The sequence below is a fragment of the Lagenorhynchus albirostris genome, chromosome 1 (genome assembly GCF_949774975.1).
Source record: "Lagenorhynchus albirostris chromosome 1, mLagAlb1.1, whole genome shotgun sequence".
NCBI lineage: Eukaryota > Metazoa > Chordata > Mammalia > Artiodactyla > Delphinidae > Lagenorhynchus > Lagenorhynchus albirostris.
The window spans coordinates 86,944,477-86,962,036 of NC_083095.1; the positions used below are offsets into that span (position 1 = coordinate 86,944,477).

At 52.5% G+C, this 17,560-nt stretch overlaps 1 protein-coding gene across 2 annotated transcripts in view; it reads right to left on the reverse strand.

Annotated features, from left to right (window-relative positions):
• STRC (stereocilin) overlaps positions 1–17,560 on the reverse strand; it is a 25,471-nt gene continuing 7,911 nt past the window's right edge. Inside the window, exons 2-31 of one of the 2 annotated variants that reach the window (XM_060149028.1) lie at positions 17,024–17,112; positions 16,804–16,868; positions 15,617–16,402; positions 15,503–15,527; positions 13,500–14,754; positions 12,469–12,531; positions 12,248–12,358; positions 11,910–12,076; positions 11,555–11,741; positions 11,323–11,438; positions 10,922–11,054; positions 10,366–10,548; positions 10,044–10,082; positions 9,709–9,876; positions 9,471–9,536; positions 8,865–8,990; positions 8,498–8,556; positions 7,548–7,671; positions 7,322–7,434; positions 4,981–5,116; positions 4,374–4,570; positions 4,092–4,182; positions 3,717–3,873; positions 2,940–3,109; positions 2,148–2,303; positions 1,242–1,384; positions 902–1,050; positions 575–672; positions 331–478; positions 1–135 (exon numbers count right to left, since the gene is read on the reverse strand). In XM_060149028.1, the coding sequence (XP_060005011.1) occupies positions 47–135; positions 331–478; positions 575–672; positions 902–1,050; positions 1,242–1,384; positions 2,148–2,303; positions 2,940–3,109; positions 3,717–3,873; positions 4,092–4,182; positions 4,374–4,570; positions 4,981–5,116; positions 7,322–7,434; positions 7,548–7,671; positions 8,498–8,556; positions 8,865–8,990; positions 9,471–9,536; positions 9,709–9,876; positions 10,044–10,082; positions 10,366–10,548; positions 10,922–11,054; positions 11,323–11,438; positions 11,555–11,741; positions 11,910–12,076; positions 12,248–12,358; positions 12,469–12,531; positions 13,500–14,754; positions 15,503–15,527; positions 15,617–16,402; positions 16,804–16,868; positions 17,024–17,112 (5,409 nt within the window). In that variant the 3' untranslated portion in view covers positions 1–46. Of the gene's footprint in view, positions 136–330; positions 479–574; positions 673–901; positions 1,051–1,241; positions 1,385–2,147; positions 2,304–2,939; positions 3,110–3,716; positions 3,874–4,091; positions 4,183–4,373; positions 4,571–4,980; positions 5,117–7,321; positions 7,435–7,547; positions 7,672–8,497; positions 8,557–8,864; positions 8,991–9,470; positions 9,537–9,708; positions 9,877–10,043; positions 10,083–10,365; positions 10,549–10,921; positions 11,055–11,322; positions 11,439–11,554; positions 11,742–11,909; positions 12,077–12,247; positions 12,359–12,468; positions 12,532–13,499; positions 14,755–15,502; positions 15,528–15,616; positions 16,403–16,709; positions 16,946–17,023; positions 17,113–17,560 lie in introns of those variants that run through there. The other variant, XM_060149034.1, reaches the window with a different exon arrangement.

A 17,560-nucleotide genomic window follows, 5' to 3' on the forward strand; every position in this document is an offset into this window, starting at 1 on the left:
AAAATGTCTTTCCCAACAATCTCTCTCTTTAACTGCAGAGACAGGCTCATAGCAGGTTGCCAAGAAAGTAGATGGTCAATGCCAGGGCCCAGGAGGGTTGTGACCAGTCCTGGAGGCCCCAGGCTGTGCTTCGACCTATAATGAGACAGAGAATGGAAAGAATATCACAGCTCTGCTCCACAGGAGCCATTGATACTTGGAAACTATCTGCCTGTAGATCCCTTCACTCCAGGACCTCCCTGAAGGGTTCTGTGAGCCAACCAGTACCAAGTTAGGGTTCAGATTCTGGGTCAGGGGTTGGTGGGTCAAGCTGTGCAGTTGGGAACTCACCCTGCTGTTCTGGGGTCTCCTTCCCCTCATACTGGGCCCATGCAACTGCTCGTCGCTGCTCAGGACTCAGAAAGGCCATTTGCTCAGGAGTGACAGCCACAGCCTGAACACTGGTGAGACTAGATAGCTGGGTGGGGCTGAACACCACCTAGGGGTGGAAGCAAGAATCAGGACATCCACTGTAGCCCTTGTTGGGCCCTGGCTCTCTTGTGGTCACCCCAGACCCCACTCCATCAATACTTACAGCAAATTTCGGAGGAGGGATGACAGAAATGGCCAGAGGGGTAAGGCCCTGGATCTGTCCTCGCAGCAGTGCTGAAATAGCCAGGTCTGGGATTCCAGCTGTTGAAGCAAGTGGGATGGGCATGCAAATGTTATCTTATACTGGCCTTCTCCAGATAATCCCAAGGTATCCTACCATAGACCTTCCCCAACACATCTCCAACCTCTTACCTAAATACCTTCTCAGACTCCCACCTTAAGAATTCCAGAGGAGTCCTCCAACCAGTCCATCCATGGTATGGAAACCAACCCCTGACAACCAGCAGCAGCAGTGGCCCAGTCTCCCTACCTGCTATTGTACCAATTTCGGTGAAGATCTCAGGCCCCCAGTTACTGACTGGGCCAAAACCACCAGGCAGCACAAGGAGCTGGGCCAGAACCTCCAGTTGCTCCTCAGAACATGGGAGATGCAGGTTGCCCAGGAAGAGAGCTGCTTGGCTGTGGAAGAGTGGGAAGGAAGGGAGAAGGATTCAGCCATGGTGATAAGGGTCCATGGTCATGAGCTGATGGTAGAAATGGCTTCAGGTGAGATCCCTTCCTCCATGGGGCCACTCCTGCATGATCCTTCCCTCCCCAGTGAGCCCACTTTTCCCTCAGCACCACCACCCACACCCTCCTCCACAGGCGACCTAAACTCCCAACTGTTGATATACTGCAGCTCCTCTGGCCGAAGTCCACAGAGCGTGTAACCCAGTGCAGTCAGGTGGAGGAAGTCCAGGTGGCTCACGTGCCGACCACTCTGCTTCAGGAAACTGGAGACCACAACCCGGAGCTGGGGTGGGGGTGGAGGCCACAGGATAAGGAGAGAAGTCATGGGGAAGTCATGGATGGGCAACTGCTTAGGGAAGGGACAAGTGCTACTGGATTTTTTATTATTAAGACCTGAAGATCCGGGCTTCCCTGGTGGCGCAGTGGTTAAGAATCCGCCTGCCAATCCAGGGGACATGGGTTTGAGCCCTGGACCAGGAAGATCCAACATGCCGCGGAGCAACTAAGCCCGTGCGCCACAACCACTTAGCCTGTGCTCTAAAGCCCACGTGCCACAACTACTGAGCCCTCGAGCCAAAACTACTGAAGCCCGCATGCTCCGCAACAAGAGAAGCCACCGCAATGAGAAGCCCATGCAATGCAACCAAGAGTAGCTCCCGCTTGCCGCAGCCAGAGAAAGCCCGCGCACAGCAATGAAGACCCAACGCAGCCAAAAATAAATAAATAAAATAAATAAATTTATTTTTTTTAAAAAAAAGACCTGAAGATCCAATGGCCATGGGAAAGGTTGAGGATCCAAAAAAGAGAAGGATGGAAAAAAAGAAGGCCAAAGGGAAAGGAGGCAGAAGGAAGTAGTATGTGTCCAGGGCCTCAGAGTGAATAAATCACAGAGTTCCTAAGGCTACTAGTATGAGGTATTAGGAAAAGATAGAAAGAATGGCCAGGCAGGATCACAGGAAAGAAATTCCTTGGGCTTTATATGCCCTAGAGGCCTGTATCTGTGGGATGGGTGTTTGGAAGGTGGTAGAGAGGAGAGAAGATGTTACCTGGATGGAGCTCCAGCCATCTATCTGCCCCAGGGTGCTCAGCACACCCCAGTCAACCAGGTTCAGCTCCTGTAGTTCCCTCTCTCCTAGACCTATTAAGAGCCGACCCAGCTGCAGGATCTGCTCAGGACGGAATCCCCCGGGGGGACCCCACAACTAGAGAAAGAGAGGAAGAGTGTGAATGGAAAAAGCACTGGATTAAGAGTCAGAATGCTGGGTCTTAGTTTTGCCTCTGACCTTAGCTGTGTAACTCTGGACAAATCACTTGCCTTCTCTGGGTCTTTAATTTCTTCAACTGTAAAATGAGAGGACTGGATTAAGGTTCCTCTGACTAAGGTGTTATTAAAAGACTCTAGAATCTCAGTAGTGAAGAATAGCAGACTCTAGTCCATGAGTTCTAAACTCTTACGTGCACCAGACTCTTGGGGTTTGGGGGCGGTCGGTGACTGTTAAGATGCAGATGCCCAGACCCCATCCTCAGAGATTCTTCTTCGGTGAGTCTAGCATGAGATCCTCGAATAAGCATTTAAAAAACCTGCTCCCTAGATGACTTTGATACACACTAAAGTTTGGTAACCACTTCTCTAGTCCCTCTACCCATTTCACTAGCTTCCTTCCCTCAGTATTCATCCCCTCTGACTTCCTACTCAGGATCCAAACCCTCTAATTCTTTTATCTCCTCTGTCCCCCACCCCTCACCCAGCTATCCATTCCCTTGTGTTCCATATCACACCCAACCGGCTTCCTCATGTTATTCCACCTCCAACCCCAACTGGACTCTCCATCACTAACTTGTTTTGCTTTGCCCATCGCTGCCCGTAGTTCCTCAGGCCCAAGTCCTGGGTCTTCTGCAAACAGTGCTAGGCAGTCTTCAAAGTCTAAAAGCTCCATCTCTGCGATCTGGGTTGCAGACCAGGCTGATGGGAATGTTCCCCGTACATCTGCACAATTTGGCACAGGTTCTAAAGGGGGAAGGCAGGGCCAGGGGGTCAGTGTAGTACTAAAGTATGCCCAGAGAGATAGCTATAGATGGAATGACCCCCCCCAACCTTTGAAGGACAGGGCAATATGGGCAGCATGGCTCAAGGGATTACTACAGTGTGAGATTTATAGGACTCGATATTAGAACAAGTGACGAGAGGACAAGCCCCTCATTGTATAGATGGAAGACCGACGGGGTTGCTCAAGGACTGAATGGCAGATCTAGATTGGAACCCAGGTCCCTAGCCCCACAGTGTCACCTTCCTCCATCCTAAGCGTCTTCCCAGGAGAGAGCTCCAAGCTTAATCAAGCCTAGAGCTGAGTTAGCTGTTAACAGGGATAAGCGAGCAGGGAAAGGGGAGTCCTGGGCTAAAAATATAATGAGTTATAAATTCCCAGAGCTATAGAACCCTAGAACTAGAAGAAACCTTGAAGATCATCCCTCACACCTCTGTGCTTTAGAGGTTAGAAAACCCCAGCCTAGAGAGAAGTTATACAAATCTGCTTAAAGGGCACAAGTCTGACTGCATTGCTGGATACTCTTTCCTGTACACCATGCTACATGTATGGGCATGTGGGGAGTTTCACCTGGGAGATCCTCTGCGGTGGGCCGCACAAACCCAGCTACCAGGGCTGCTTTCTTGGCAGTGAGCTGTGGCCCTGCACACAGCTGTCCAGCTCTGCTCTGCTCCCAGCTCTGCTGCTTTTCTAGGAGCCGCTCCAGGGTCTCTGGGCCCAAGGCCTCCTGGGTGAGAAGGTAGAAGGAGGGTGGGCAGAGCCGGGCAGGTCAGGGCCAGCTGCTACAGCTGTAATTCCAAAGTCCTGTCTCTTTTTAGCAGTCCCCCCCCTTGCTAAATTTGGGCTTCACACCCTTTGCCCTCAACTTCCTTGGTCTTAGCTCCCTGGAACCAGCTCCCCAGTCCCCTCTCTGCTCTTACTCCCTCCCTTGTTCCTTCACCTCACCCTGGGGATCAAGGAAATAGCCTCGGGAGACAGAGTGAATACTAGGCGTCCTGCTTGCTCGACTTCATCCTGGCTCCATAACTCTGGTTTCCTGAGGGACAGAAAGAAGATCAGGGATTGGGATGCTGAGTGAACTGTGAGAAGGAAGAGGAAAGACATGCTGGGACTGGGGACTCAGGGCTCCAAGGACCTCAAGCATATTGAATGGGCTGCCACTGATAAGGGTGGTTGAGAGGGTGGGTTAAGAATGAGTTAGAATCTGAAGTTCCCGGAGGTCCGTACCCAAGAACAGGCTCCTGCAACAGCAGCCATCCCAGCTCTGTGGCAAATGGCTCTCCTAGGCAGATGCCCTGCAGCTGACTGAGATGGGCCAGCAGGATCTGTAGGGGGATCCGTCGTGTGCTCTCTATCCCCAGGAATCCAACCAAGGGACCCAATGTCTCCAGCACTTCCCTTGACACTGTTGTCTCCTTTGGAGCCTGGAGAGGGGCATCAGGCCTTGGGACAATGCACTGCTGTCTCAAAGGACCAGTCTCTTTGATCAAGACACCAAGACCTTTGACCTTGCCTCCCTCCAGCTCCCAACCCAAGACCCTATGAAGTTCATTGTCATTGTTCACTTTTCTAAACAATGAGCCCAAACAGGAGCAGGCAGGAAGACTGGGAGGTGGAATCCAAGGAATTCTTATACTCCAAGGGATATGGACAAGAAACATGAAGCAGACTATCAAGGAATAAACACAGAGGTAGATCTAGGGGCTAAGGCCTTGTAGACAAAAACCTGTTTGGCAGCAAAAGTTCAGGTCTGGGCCTAGAAGACAGAGAGCATTGTCTGAGTGGTAAGAATGGCCAAGGCTACAGTTCTGAGTCTGATGGTGTGGACTCTTACCAAGTTTTCTAGTGCCCTTTCTGCCAGGGCTGCCCGGTGGGGTGGGGTCAGTTCCAGCAGCTGCTCTGGAGTGCCTCGTACCAGCTCCACCACCAACATAATGGATTCACTGGACAGTCTGTCCATCAGCCGGATCCTATAGCAGTTTGACAGTGGGGGGGACTCAGAATTGAGCCAAGTTGAGAAGGGACCACAGAATGCCACATTGCCCAGACAAGAGGTAACACTAGACCAAACCCTGTGGCCCTGGAAAGGAAGCCCCAGATCCAGTTCCCACCACAGTGCTTGCAGGGAGAGAACAAAGGGAGTGACGTATTTCCAGTCTTCTTGAGAAGTAACAAACAATCCTACCTCATCTAATGGAATCAAAAGCCCCAAATATTAAGTATCACTAAGTCCCCTCCCCCATTTTATTAAACACTGAGGTTCAAAGAGATCACATGGTGGGGTCTTACTCTCAGTTCCTGTTTTCCACAGTACGACCCTTCCTCTACTTATTGTGAGAAGGTCCCCTCTCGTTCGTATAGGACTATACAATTGACAAAGTTCTTTTAGGCATTCTCTCATTTGATCCTATGGCAAAACCTGGGAGTAAGAGAGGTATTTTCTCATCTCTCTTTCACAAATGAGGAACGCGGGTCTTCCAACTCATGGTCCAGGATCTTTCACCTCATCCAGGTCTTTGGGATTCTAAATTATCTCCAAGAACCAATATATTTAAATAGGTTCGAAAGGCATTTTTTAAAAAGCCATTTTGCCAAAAAATCAGAAGTGACACCATGTACTCTATCTAGGGTTGCCAAGTCTGGAACTGGAACAAGTAGTACAAAAGCCAAAATCTGTGGGAAGGTCTATAAAAATGTAAGGATGGAGTCACCTCCCAGAAAGACCAACACCAGCTTTTTCCTACTCTGACTTACAGTTCAGTTGGCAATGGGGTGAGCATGGGGGCAAAATGGGAAAAGAAGCCTGTGAGTGAGATACTCATAAACTCCTAGAGTATCTAGTTTAGGAGCCGCCTTAGGTTCATCTAGTCTTCTCTCTCCTCATGCATACTTGAATTTGCTCTACAACATTCCTGCTATGGGGCCATCCAGACTAGGCTTGAATAGCTCCAGTGGCCAGGAACTCACTACCACAATTTTCCTCATATTGTGTAAAAATCTGATTTACATTCGCTGGTACTAGTCATGCCCAGTGGGGCCATTCAGAAACATGCCAATCTATTTTCTATTTGATAGCCCCTGGGGTATTTGAAGGTATTTATCACATGCTTCATACATTTTATCTTTACCTACTCCTCTGAGAACACAGTTCCCTAAGCAGACTACAGTCCTGTGGGCAGAATTGAATCATTACCTTCCTCATTTTTAATTTTTATTTTTGGCCATGCCATGTGGCTTATGGGATCTCCGTTCCATGACCAGGGATTGAACCTGGGCCATGGCAGTGGAAGCCCGGAATCCTAACAACTAGGCCACCAGGGAACTTCTACCTCCCTCATTTTAAATATTCTACCTCTATTAATGTGGCCTAGGTTATAATAAGATTGCTTGGGGACTTCCCTGGTGGTCCAGTGGCTAAGACTCCATGCGCCCAATACAGGGGGCCCAGGTTCAATCCCCGGTCAGGGAACTAGATCCCACATGCTGCAACTAAGAGTTCGCATGCCACAACTAAAGATCCCGCATGCTGCAACTAAAGATCCCCGCACGCAGCAAATGAAGATCCCATGTGTTTCAACTAGGACCCAACGCAGCCGAATAAATAAATATTATATATATATATATATATATATATATATATGTATTGCTTGGCAGCTCACATCACAATGTTGCCACGCTCAGGTGTCCCATGCTGGGGCCTTGTTTGGGGAGCCAGTCAATACCTAGAGCAACTTTGTTTTTCGTTTTTAAAAAAATATTTACTTATTTAGGCTGCACCAGATCTTAGTTGCAGCACGCGGGATCTTTGTTGCGGCATGTGGGATCTTTAGTTGTGGCATGCGGTATCTTTGTTGCTGCATGTGGACTCCGTTGCGGTATGCGGACTTCTCAGTTGCAGCATGCGAACTCTTACTTGCGGCATGCATGCGGGATCTAGTTCCCCTACCAGGGATCGAACCTGGGACCCCTGCATTGGGAGCATGCAGTCTTACCCACTGGACCACCAGGAAAGTTCCCCTAGCACAACTTTGAAAAGAATCCTCTGATTTAGGCCGTAACTTATGTCAGGGAACCACCAGACAGAAAAACACCACCTCTAAGGTATTTCCTAAGGGCAGATCTTCTACCCTAGGTTGAGCCTTCTGAGAATCCAGTATCTCCAATTGTAGCCTTACGGTAAGTCCAGGAGTAGCTTGGTGTCCAGCCCACTCAGTCCTGGCCCCAGGGTTGCCAGCTCTGGCTCTGGCATTGTCATCCTCCTCTGTAGCTCTGCCCAGATACAGGTCCTCTGTAGGACAGGGTAGGGAAGCAGGTTTAGGACAGAGCTGAGCATAGAGGCTGGGTTCTATACCCAGCGTCCCTGCCTCCCTGCTCCCACTAATGCGCAAGCACCCCTCTCACCAGGCTCCCTCGAACCCCAGTGGGCAGTTGATAGATCATGTGTACCACTTCAAGGAAGTCTGCCATCGAGTTGATCTGCTGCAGAAACTCACAGGACATGCCCCCTGCCAGAGTACCCAGAACCCTGTAGATGTGTGAGTGGGTAGATGCTCATTCAACACGTGCCACAGCCTGTCTGCTCCTTGATATCAACATTCGCAACACAAGTACAGATGTTCATTTACGGTAATTTACAGTTTGAGAAATATCTTTCCATAGATATTCTCACTGGCTTCCCACAACATCATCACTGTTTATCAGAGAAGAAAATAAAGATTTACAGAGGTCAGGTGACATTCCCAGCATCATTCTACTAGAAATGTGGTAAAGTGAGACTAGAGCCACGTCTTCAGAAGCCCATGGTTCTTTTACTGTGGGTGGAAGTAAGGTGATACTTAACTCCTGTTTATTCCTGCTTGGTCAGTGGCTCTGAAGGATTAATTAGCAAATGTCTACCAGAAGCTTACACTGGGCCCGACACTGTATTAAGTACCTTTTATGCCTTATCTCATTTAATCTTCACAACCTATAGGAAGGTACCATTTTATTTATTTATTTTTAAAATTTTTATTGGAGTATAGTTGATTTACAATGCTGTGGTAGTAGGAAGGTACCATTTTAATTCTTATTCTACAGAAGGAAAAATTGAAGCTTAGAGAGGTTAAATGACTTGCCCAGGATCACAAACAGGTGATGGGGCTAGGACCTGAACCCAATCAGGATAGATACTGTGCTATGGAAGGGCAGGAGGGTCAGGGGAGGAGGAGCCAGAAGAAGACCCCCAGGCTGAGGCTATGCATCACTGATCCTCACACCCCCACTCCCCCACATATCACATGGTGCCTGGCACATGGTAAGCACTCAAAAAATGTTAGCTGAATTAAACTCACAGCTCAACACAAGTTACTCACTGCAGATCCCTGAGGGTCAGGTTGGTGGACACCTGCATCTTCTTCCAGAGAAACTGTGCCTACAGGAGAAAGAAAGAGGAGCCACTTCCCAGCAGAAATATTGCCCAAGGACCTATGATGCCTTGGACCCACTGTTGCCTCTCCACCCTGTGGGTCCCACCAGCCTCCTACTCTCCCAAATGCCCACTGCTGAGACAGAGAGAGAGAGAGAGACAGAAATGAGGCAATAGGGAGGAGGGAAAAAGAAAGAGCAAAGTAGGTCACATCATAAGGGATGCTAGGGATAATGTGCCGTATGCCTGAGGGATAGGTGAGGGAGGTGGAAAGTAGTGAGAGAAGGGAGTTCTGGGGTAGTGGGAAGAATTACCTGCTGCTCAGACCAGGGCAGCTCCCGGTAACGCCTTCGGTTAGCCAGAAGAGCAGCAGAGTCCAGCTGTAGCAGCTTTAGTGGGAGCAGAGGCAGCAGGCAGTCTGGCCAGGTGGTGGGGATAGGCTGCCGGTGGGGTGGGTGTAGCAGTGTAGTGATAGGTGAAAGGGTCTGGACTCAGGCCTCAAAGAAGAAGGGGAACCATGGGGGCAGGAAGGGACCAAAACTAGGAGAAGGGTGGAATGGCATGTGCCACTCTAACAGGGCACACCCAAGAGCCCTCACATAAAAGGTCGTGGTGGTCAAGTGTCACTGTTGATTAGGCACCTGATGGACTAAACTCCCTCAGTTTCTCAGAGCCTTGGTCCCTTTATCTGAAAACAGGATGACTGGCCTGGAAGATTTCTCAGACCCTTGTGGCTTTGACATTCTAGGATGTCATGCTGTCCTGCAACTGGCTCTGGGGAGAGCTACAAATGTCTTGGTGGGTACAGAGCTAGCTTGGACTCTCGGGGCCACTGCAGGGAGAGAATGTGGGGCAGCACCAGCCATATGAAACATCCCTGGGATGTGGAGGGGAGCTCAGTCGGGAGAAACCACACGTACCTGACCAGGGATACACACAGCTGCACTGGCACCTGTTGCACCCATGTTTTTAACTCCATCTTTCACCTGCATGAGAATTAGATGCGTGTATGTGTGTGTGTGTGTGTGTGTGTGTGTGTGTGTGTGTGTGTGTAAAAGTGATGAGGTTTGAGGGGCCTTCCCTGGGCACAGGGAAGATGCCCTCCTCCCAACCAGAGCCCTCATCCCTGATTGGCCATCCTCCCTGCTCCTCTCATACCCGAAAGGTCTGCAGCAGTGCTGCGGTCTGGCAGGCTGAGAGGCGTGACAGTTCAGGGGCCAGGCAGGAACAGGCCCCAACCAGAACTCGCCTAGGGATGGCCTGGAATGTCTGGGAGCTGAGGCCTGGAAGCAGAGGGTGCAAGGAGCAGAGTTCCTCCAGGGACAGCTGGGGAGCAAGAGAGACAAGAGGCCTGAAGAAGCTGGGCCAGGTGGTAGGGAAGAGGACAGTCACAGTACAGAAAGGCGGCAGGTATGAGGGGAGCTGAGAGGGAGCCAGGGAAAGTGGGGTGGACAGAGAGCTCTGGGGGATGTTGAGAAGTTGCTGCTACTCACGTCACGCCTAGGGAGGAGCCGTTCAAGCAGTAGGGCAGCCTAAGGGAGGATGGGACAGGAAACAACAGCTCTCAGGTCCTGGCAGCCAGGTCCCAAGCAGGTCCCTAGGGCCCGTCCTCCAAAACTTCCAGCTCCCTCTCTACCACACCAGTGACCAGCCTGGCTCTGGGCTCTTCTTCATCTGAGGAAGGGGGTTGAGGGAGTCCTCCTTGGGACAGAGGAAAAGGAGGCTTCAGGGGGCCCAATGGTATCCTTGAATGTAATTCTCTTGACTGAGGTTCCGTGGGTGGCAGATGGAAGCCAGGGAGTGAGATAGGCCCACCTGGGCAGGTGTGACACTGGTTCCTTGCAGCGCAGGAAGCATGGCTCTAAGCTGGGGCTCTGACAGCTCCTGCAGGAAGCGGAGGCCCAGCTGAGGGAAGAGAGGGGTCCAAACTCGAAGCTCCTGGGGGCTCAGCACAGTTCCTCCAGATGAGCGCAACACCCCCAGAAGTTCATATGCTACCTGTAACCAAAGAAGGTCTGGGACTGGAGAGAAAAGACAGGTGAACCTTAAGCCTCCTCTCTAATCCCACATCTGGATTTCCCAGGGCCTGGATAATGGCTTGGAACCAGGGATGGGAGAGGAGCAGATTGGGTTCAAGACATCAAAAGATATGTTCGAGATGTCATAGACCAGATGGAGCAGGGTCCCGAAGGGGTGGTAACAGATAAGAATGGCCATGGAGTAAGGAAGTAAGGAATGAAGGTAGCCAAGGTGGGACAAGGGCTGGCACCAACTGTGCTCAAGCTTGGTTGAGATGACTGGGCACATCCTCCACACAGACCACCCCCCACGGGAAGCCTGGAGTCTTGTAGGCCTGTGCCGAGGGGCTCACCCGTCCTTGTGGGCTGAGGGTCCCGTTGGCCGCACATTCCAGCAGCCCCTGTTCTACCGGCCCCATTGGATCGTTCAAGGGTACCAGGCTCTGCAGCTCCTCAGGGCTCAGGAAACAGGCGAGGGGCCCCAGCCTGAAGAGGGCACGAAGCTGGCCTTCACTGAGGCTGGTACTAAGGCTGGTACTAAGGCAGGGACCATGTGGGTACATGGAGCAAGCACTCCAACCGCTAAACTAGGAAATATGGATGCCAGAGACAGGCCTCTCTCCTGGAGCCCTACACCGCCAGGGGCCACTGCCTACTCTCTTGCCCCTTCCTTTCTAGGACCCCAACCCATCATGGCAGCTGTACCTGCCTCTCCCCGGCTCTGGCCATGATCACCGGTCCCACAACCACTCACCTGCGCACCTGCTCCTCTCCATCCTGGACACTCTGGTTCACCAGGCTGCGCAGCACATGTCGGGCGTGTCCTGGCCCAAGACCTGCCGCTGGCCAGCTATCCTCCAGGGCCTGGATCTGAGATGGGGAAGGTCAGCTTGTGTTGGGGTCACTGTGGGACTAGGAGACATGCCACTGACTCCCATCCCACCTATCAGAAAACAGCCTAGTCAAATAAAGGATTGTCCACATACCTGATGAGGGCTGAGTTGCAGAAAGTTCTCCAGAGGCAGATGGGGGAGCAGGGGCAGCGCTGCCCATAGCAGCTCCTGGGGCCAGGCGGGCACTTCCCCAAACAGCTCAGGGGCCAGCAGTCGCCGTGCCAGAGCCTCCTTCTGTTCAGGCCTCATTTCAGGGCTGTAATTCCGGATGGCAGCCAGGCTGGGGAGAGTAATGGGTCTTAGCCCTTGGCCCTGTTCCCTGGCTCTGTGCAGACCTGCTGTCATGGACAGGAAGGAGACTCCCCAGTTTTAATCGAAGGGGCTGCTCTAGGTGGGGGGGATTGGCCTGACCCTGACAGGGTCAGGAGGAGTGGTACAAGGTCCTTACACACTGTCATTGGCCAACAGGGATGGTGGGAAGCGCATCAGGTCGGAGACAGCCAAGAAGGGGATGAGTGGTGAGAGATCGATGAAGAGCTGGGAGGTGAGGCGCGGGTACCGCTGGAGCAGCAAGGCTGTCAAACGACCCAGGGCCTGCTCCTCAGATGGTGGCACCTGTGGGGGCACAGGAATGAATGCCGGCTCTGGGGATGCCCACTCTTCTGGCCATCTCCCCTGCTGAGTTCCTCCTTCTGCTAGAGCGAGCCCATTGCCTACCTAGTTCCAGGTGCTCTTGATTCCTAGATTTCCCCCGCCACCCTCGTTCCCTTCTCCCTCCGTGCCCACCTGCATCTGGGCCCAGGAACGGTGTATGAGCGTCAGGAAGCCCTGAGCAGCCTCGCTCTCCGCTGAAAGCACCAGCTGCTGGAGATTTTCTGGCGGCATGTGCAGGTAGGCCTGGGAGTAGGAGGTCATGGTGGTTATGGCCTCACTGGGCAGGGACCTCAGGCCACAGCTATCACCCAGTCCACCCGCATACTGCCCCCCCACCCCCCCGCATCTGTTACCTGCACTAGAATCTGCAGGGCCCAAACACTCTTCTCCCTCTGGAGCAGATCCCACAGCACAGGCTGGAGGGGAGACAGACAAGATGCCAAGAGAGCTGTCTCCTCTGTCCCTCCTGCGGCTTCCCCAGGCACTCCAACTCCACTTGCTAGAATGCTTGTCCTTCATCCGAAGCTAGTATGTGTGTCTGCTCAGATGTTACACTCCTTTAGGTCAGGGACCACGTCTGCTATAGCCTTTCCCATGCCAGGGCCATAGTTGGCTCAGTAAATACTTGTAGATATGAACCAAATTATTACATTTCACTGGTCCCAGGACTCGAGAAAGTGGGCCCTAACATGGAGTAAGGAATCTTTATATTCCCTACAGAACCTAGCAAAGTGCCTTACAAGTAAGCGGAACTCAATGAATGAACTAAGGTATTCACATATTCCAGCCCCTTCACTCTACAGAGAAGAAACTGAAGCCCAGGAAAACCAAATTAAATTACTCGCCTAAAACCTCACTTGTGGCATAGTTGAACCTGAAACCCAACTCTTCTGATTTGCAATCACCCTGAATTTTTCTCATTTCTGCCTTATCTTCCTATATTTTGCCAGTTTCCAATTCTTACTCTCTAGGGACAGAATTAGAGCCCTCTAACTTGATCCCTTTCCTTTCCGGAGCAGAAAGGGGGAAAATCAAAAAGTCAGGAAGAATAATGAGATAACATTTATTATATATTGTTTTTATATCATATACTAGTGCTAAGGCCACAGCATGTGTTATCTGATGTAATCCTTACAGCCACCCTAAAAAGAGTGGCACCATTATTCTCCCCATTCGTTTTCAGATGACAAAAATATTGCTCAGAGAGGTTAAAAACTTGTCCAGGGTTGATCACAGAACTAAGATGTAAACCCAAGCCTGTATGACTCCAGAGCTGTGGGCTTAACCGCTGCACTACACTACTGCCTCTCAGTAATATAGTAGAGAATTCCCATGGAGGCCCTTCCCTCTGTTCCAGGAGCTTTCACCTTGGCAGATCACTCACGCTGAAGCAGGCCAGCAGCTCCATCTTGCTTACACCAGAGCTGGAGCTGTCAGTGGGGTCAAAGTCCAGGGGGTCCGGCTGCTCCTCCTGTTCCAGGTACTCCCCGACTGTCCGCAGCACACTGCGCCGGCCCTCGGGGCGGAAGGCATCCCAGAAGGAGCAGTTGTCTGGGAGACTGGAGAGCATCAGGGCCTGACCCAGCATCCCCTGGGCCTCCTTCCCTCCGGCCCCTGGACCCAGGAGGAAGGTCAGCAGGCGCAGGAGATAGTGTAGGCGTGTGGGGTGCGCAGGGGCCGGCACGGAGGACTGACAGCGTGGCAGCTGGGAGAGCATGCCAAGCAGGAAGGGGCCTGGGGCCAGGCAAAGTGGGGACGGTCCCAGTGGGGGCTGAGAGGGCAGAAGAGGGCCCAGTAACCCCTCCAAGAAGCAAGTATCATTGCCCCCACGGCTTATCCTGCACTGGCCTGCTAGCCAAGGCCAGGAGGGCACCAGGGCCTCGTACATGGTGTCATTGGCACAGACCATCATCAGGAAGCTGCCCCCATCTGGGCAGCGTTCCCCACACGGTCCAATGTGGCAGGGTGGGGAGGCCGTGACATCCGGGGTGGGGCCCTGGCACACATGCTGAACCCAAGCCTGGTTGCTGGGGGGCACAGCCTGCAGGCTCGCCTCCCTACACAGCCGCTCAGCCCACAGAGTCTCGTTCTCCAAGAAGCAGCCCCAGAAGATCTCTGGGGTGACGGGGACAGGGGGCAGGCCTTCAGGGCAGCTGGTAGGGGGTGGGAGCAGGCCCGCACAGAGCCGCTTTACCAAGCGGCGGTTGGGAAACGACAGGGTGGAAAAGGGGAGGTCGCTACAGATTGCCTCCAGGAACTCTTCAGGAAACTGGTCGTGGCAGGCCTGGAGCCAGCCTTGGGCACCTGGTGCCCATGAGACTGCATACCACACAGCTGTCTGACAGATGGCAGCAGTGCTGGGAGGGGGCTGCGGGGAGACAGGCTTAATGTGCTGGCAGATCACGTAGAGGGTGAAGTTGGAAATGCTGTAGTGCGGTGCTGGGCCTGCGGAGTTCTCGCAGAGGGCCTCCAGAGAGATGGCCCGCCGCTGGCGAGGGCTGATGTGGGCTGAGGGCTGGGAAGTCCTGGGCAGAGGCACAGCTGTGCTCAGGCATTGGAGGAGCGCGGGGGGTGGAGGTGGTGATCCAGACAGAAAGCCCAATGCCCGCACATCCCAGGAGAGATTGTGCCGGATGCCCCTGGATGCAGAGGGAGGAGCAGGTGAGCATCTGATCAGTTTACATGTCCTCAGGTTGAGACTTCTGGCCCCGGCCCAGAGCCCTGCAGGGAGGGTGGCAAGCACAGGCTTTTCCAAAAGTGAGGTCGCTGGGAGTACTGGTGTTACCGGTTTAAATGTTGGAATGGGGGGAAAGGGGAGAGAGATCTGTCCCGCCAAGGCACAAAAATCACCTAGGAGCAGTTGGAGTCCCTTCTGTCCACCCGGCCCCCTTCTTTCTCCTTTCTGCATACGCTTTTAGGCAGCTTAAACACAACCCTTGGTTGGCCTCAGATCAGGAAATCTGCCCAGCAACTGAATATGTCCGTCTGTGCTCTGGCACTGTTGTACTGAAACAGTAAGGGGTGGAGGAAGCAATCCCATCCTTTCTTTCCATACCCCATCTTTATTAGTTAACATTTATCAAGCACCATGTGCAAGGCACAGTTCTAAGTGGTTTACACATACAGTATCAACTCATTTAATCCCTTGCAAAAACTCTGAGGTAGTTAATATTACCCATATTTCCCAAGTGGGGAAACTGAGGCATAGAATGAAGCTATAACCTGCCCAAGGTCACATGGCTAGGAAGAGGTAGAGCTGGGACACCAACCTCGATAGTCACACTCAAAAACCTGTAAACTACACCCCTCCCATCAGTTTCCTCTTCCGCTCTGGAGGCTGATGACGTCCCACACCCAATCCCTCAGAATTCCTCTCCTGTTACTTACCACAAGAGCAGCTGCTGAAGATTGCCTAGGAGGGAAAGAGTAAGGAAGAGAACTACCCCAGTCTCACCCTTCCTTGCCCTGCCACAGCCCAGCCCCAGACCCAGCAGCACTCACCTCCCTGGCACTGCCCATTGACATCAGGCTCTGGTTGCCCCAGAATGGAAAAGACCTCATCCTGCAGGGAGTCAGTGACTCGGAGCAGCCCCTCCTGGAAGGTAGCATAGAGGGGGGCCCCCACTGTGCGCAGCAGACCTCCCCAAAGAGCCTCCTCAGAGCCCAGCTCCCCCACTGGGGTGAGCAAAGCCAACAGACCCTGCAAAAGGTGGGGGGCTGGCTCCCTCCCATCGAGGCCTGTGGCATTGGCGAGGTCCACGCTGGGCTGCACCTGCACCAGGGCCTGCCAGCGTGTGCCCTCTAACAACAGCAGCAGAGAAGGCAACCAGTCAGCTGCCAGAACGCAGTCAGAGGGCCCATCACGGGTGCATGGGGGCCGGGTAGGGCTAGGGGGTCCCCCGGGAACTAAGGCTCCCAGCAGCACCTCTGCAAGTCCACTCAGCACACCTGCCTGGTGCCCCAGGAAGTCCCGGGGGGTCTGCTCATGTCCCAGCAGTGCCAGCACATCCCCCAGCAGCCCCAGCATTGGCTCCCAGTCTGGGCTGCCTCTCAGCGTCACTAAGAAATCATGGAGCCGGAGGGCAGGGGGCTGGAGAGGTGGGGGCTCTCCCACCGGTCCCTCCCCCATCCTCCCAGGCTCAAAGGAAGAAGAAATGTTGGCCAGGAATGCAGAGAACCGTGAGCGGCTGAGGGACCCCTGGGGAGCCTGGTCCAGAATGGAGAGCCAAGACTTCAGGAGGGAGAGACCAGGGTCCAGGGACTGAGGCCCAGTAGGGGCCAGAGTCACTGTAAGAAGAGAAACCAGAGATCACTGAAAGGGAAAAGCCTGGAACCCAAATTCAGCCCTGCCCTGGAGCCCAGTCCCTGCCTAGATATAAAGATGAGGTGAAAAAGATGGTGAGCTGAGTCCCTTTCAACACCCTACAGTAAGTCTTGGCCTGATTTCTTAACCCTCATTTTCTCCCTTAGCTCCAGTCTCCGCCCCTCTTCCTTGCCCCTTTATTTTTTCTCGAACCAGTTAATCTCTGCATTCTTAAGTCTCTTTCCAGCAACCATCCCCTTCATCCCCAGCCCAGCTCACTGTTCCTCTCACCTCCACAGGATAGCAGCAGCACCAGGGCCCAGAGGCTCAGAGCCATGTTTCCAGGTAAGCGCTGGTACTAGAGGTGAGTTCTGGTTATTCTCACCTTGTGTGGGATAGCCAGGTGAGGGCAGGGCACTGCAGGCAGCCTGAGTCTCCACTGACACTGTAGTGTGGTCTTTCAGGAAACAATATCCGTAACCTGACAGCAGGTTTGTCACCTGAGCCACTGAATACCTGATCCTTTGGCTTTGGAGAAGGGTGTGCCTGTCAGAGGGACCAATGATAGGGGATCCCAGGGGGCCCTCAGAGGAACCCAAGGATATAACTTCAGTGAGGAGCCAGGATGCAGATAGGAGTAGGCAGACATAGAGATGGAGCAGTTCTGGAGATCAGGAGTGTAATCTGGGAGGGTCTGCAGAAATATAAAAAATATATATAAATAATATTAAATAAACAACAATAGAAATATAAGAACAAAAGAGGGCCCAAAGGAGCTAAAAAGCAAGTAGAATTTGAGGGAATTGAAGAAGAAAGGGGGCCAGGAGAACAGATCTGGGCAGCCAGGTGTAAACAGAGAAGAGGAATGAAGACAAAGGTCTGGTCTAAGGATGGAGCATTCAGGAAGAGAGGGGCTTTTGATTCAGTACCCAGAGCCACAAAATGTTAAGAGTTGGGCAGGATTTCAGAGATCACACAGACCAAACCTCTCATCTTATGGATAAGAAAATAGACACAGAGAGGAGTGACTTGCTCATTAGGCCATTCAAGTGTTTGGGTTTGCCCTCTGTCTCTCTTCCTGTGGCCCAGGAGAAAGCCCTTAGAAAATTCTGAGGTGAGAAAAGAAATAAACCAGATTAAGT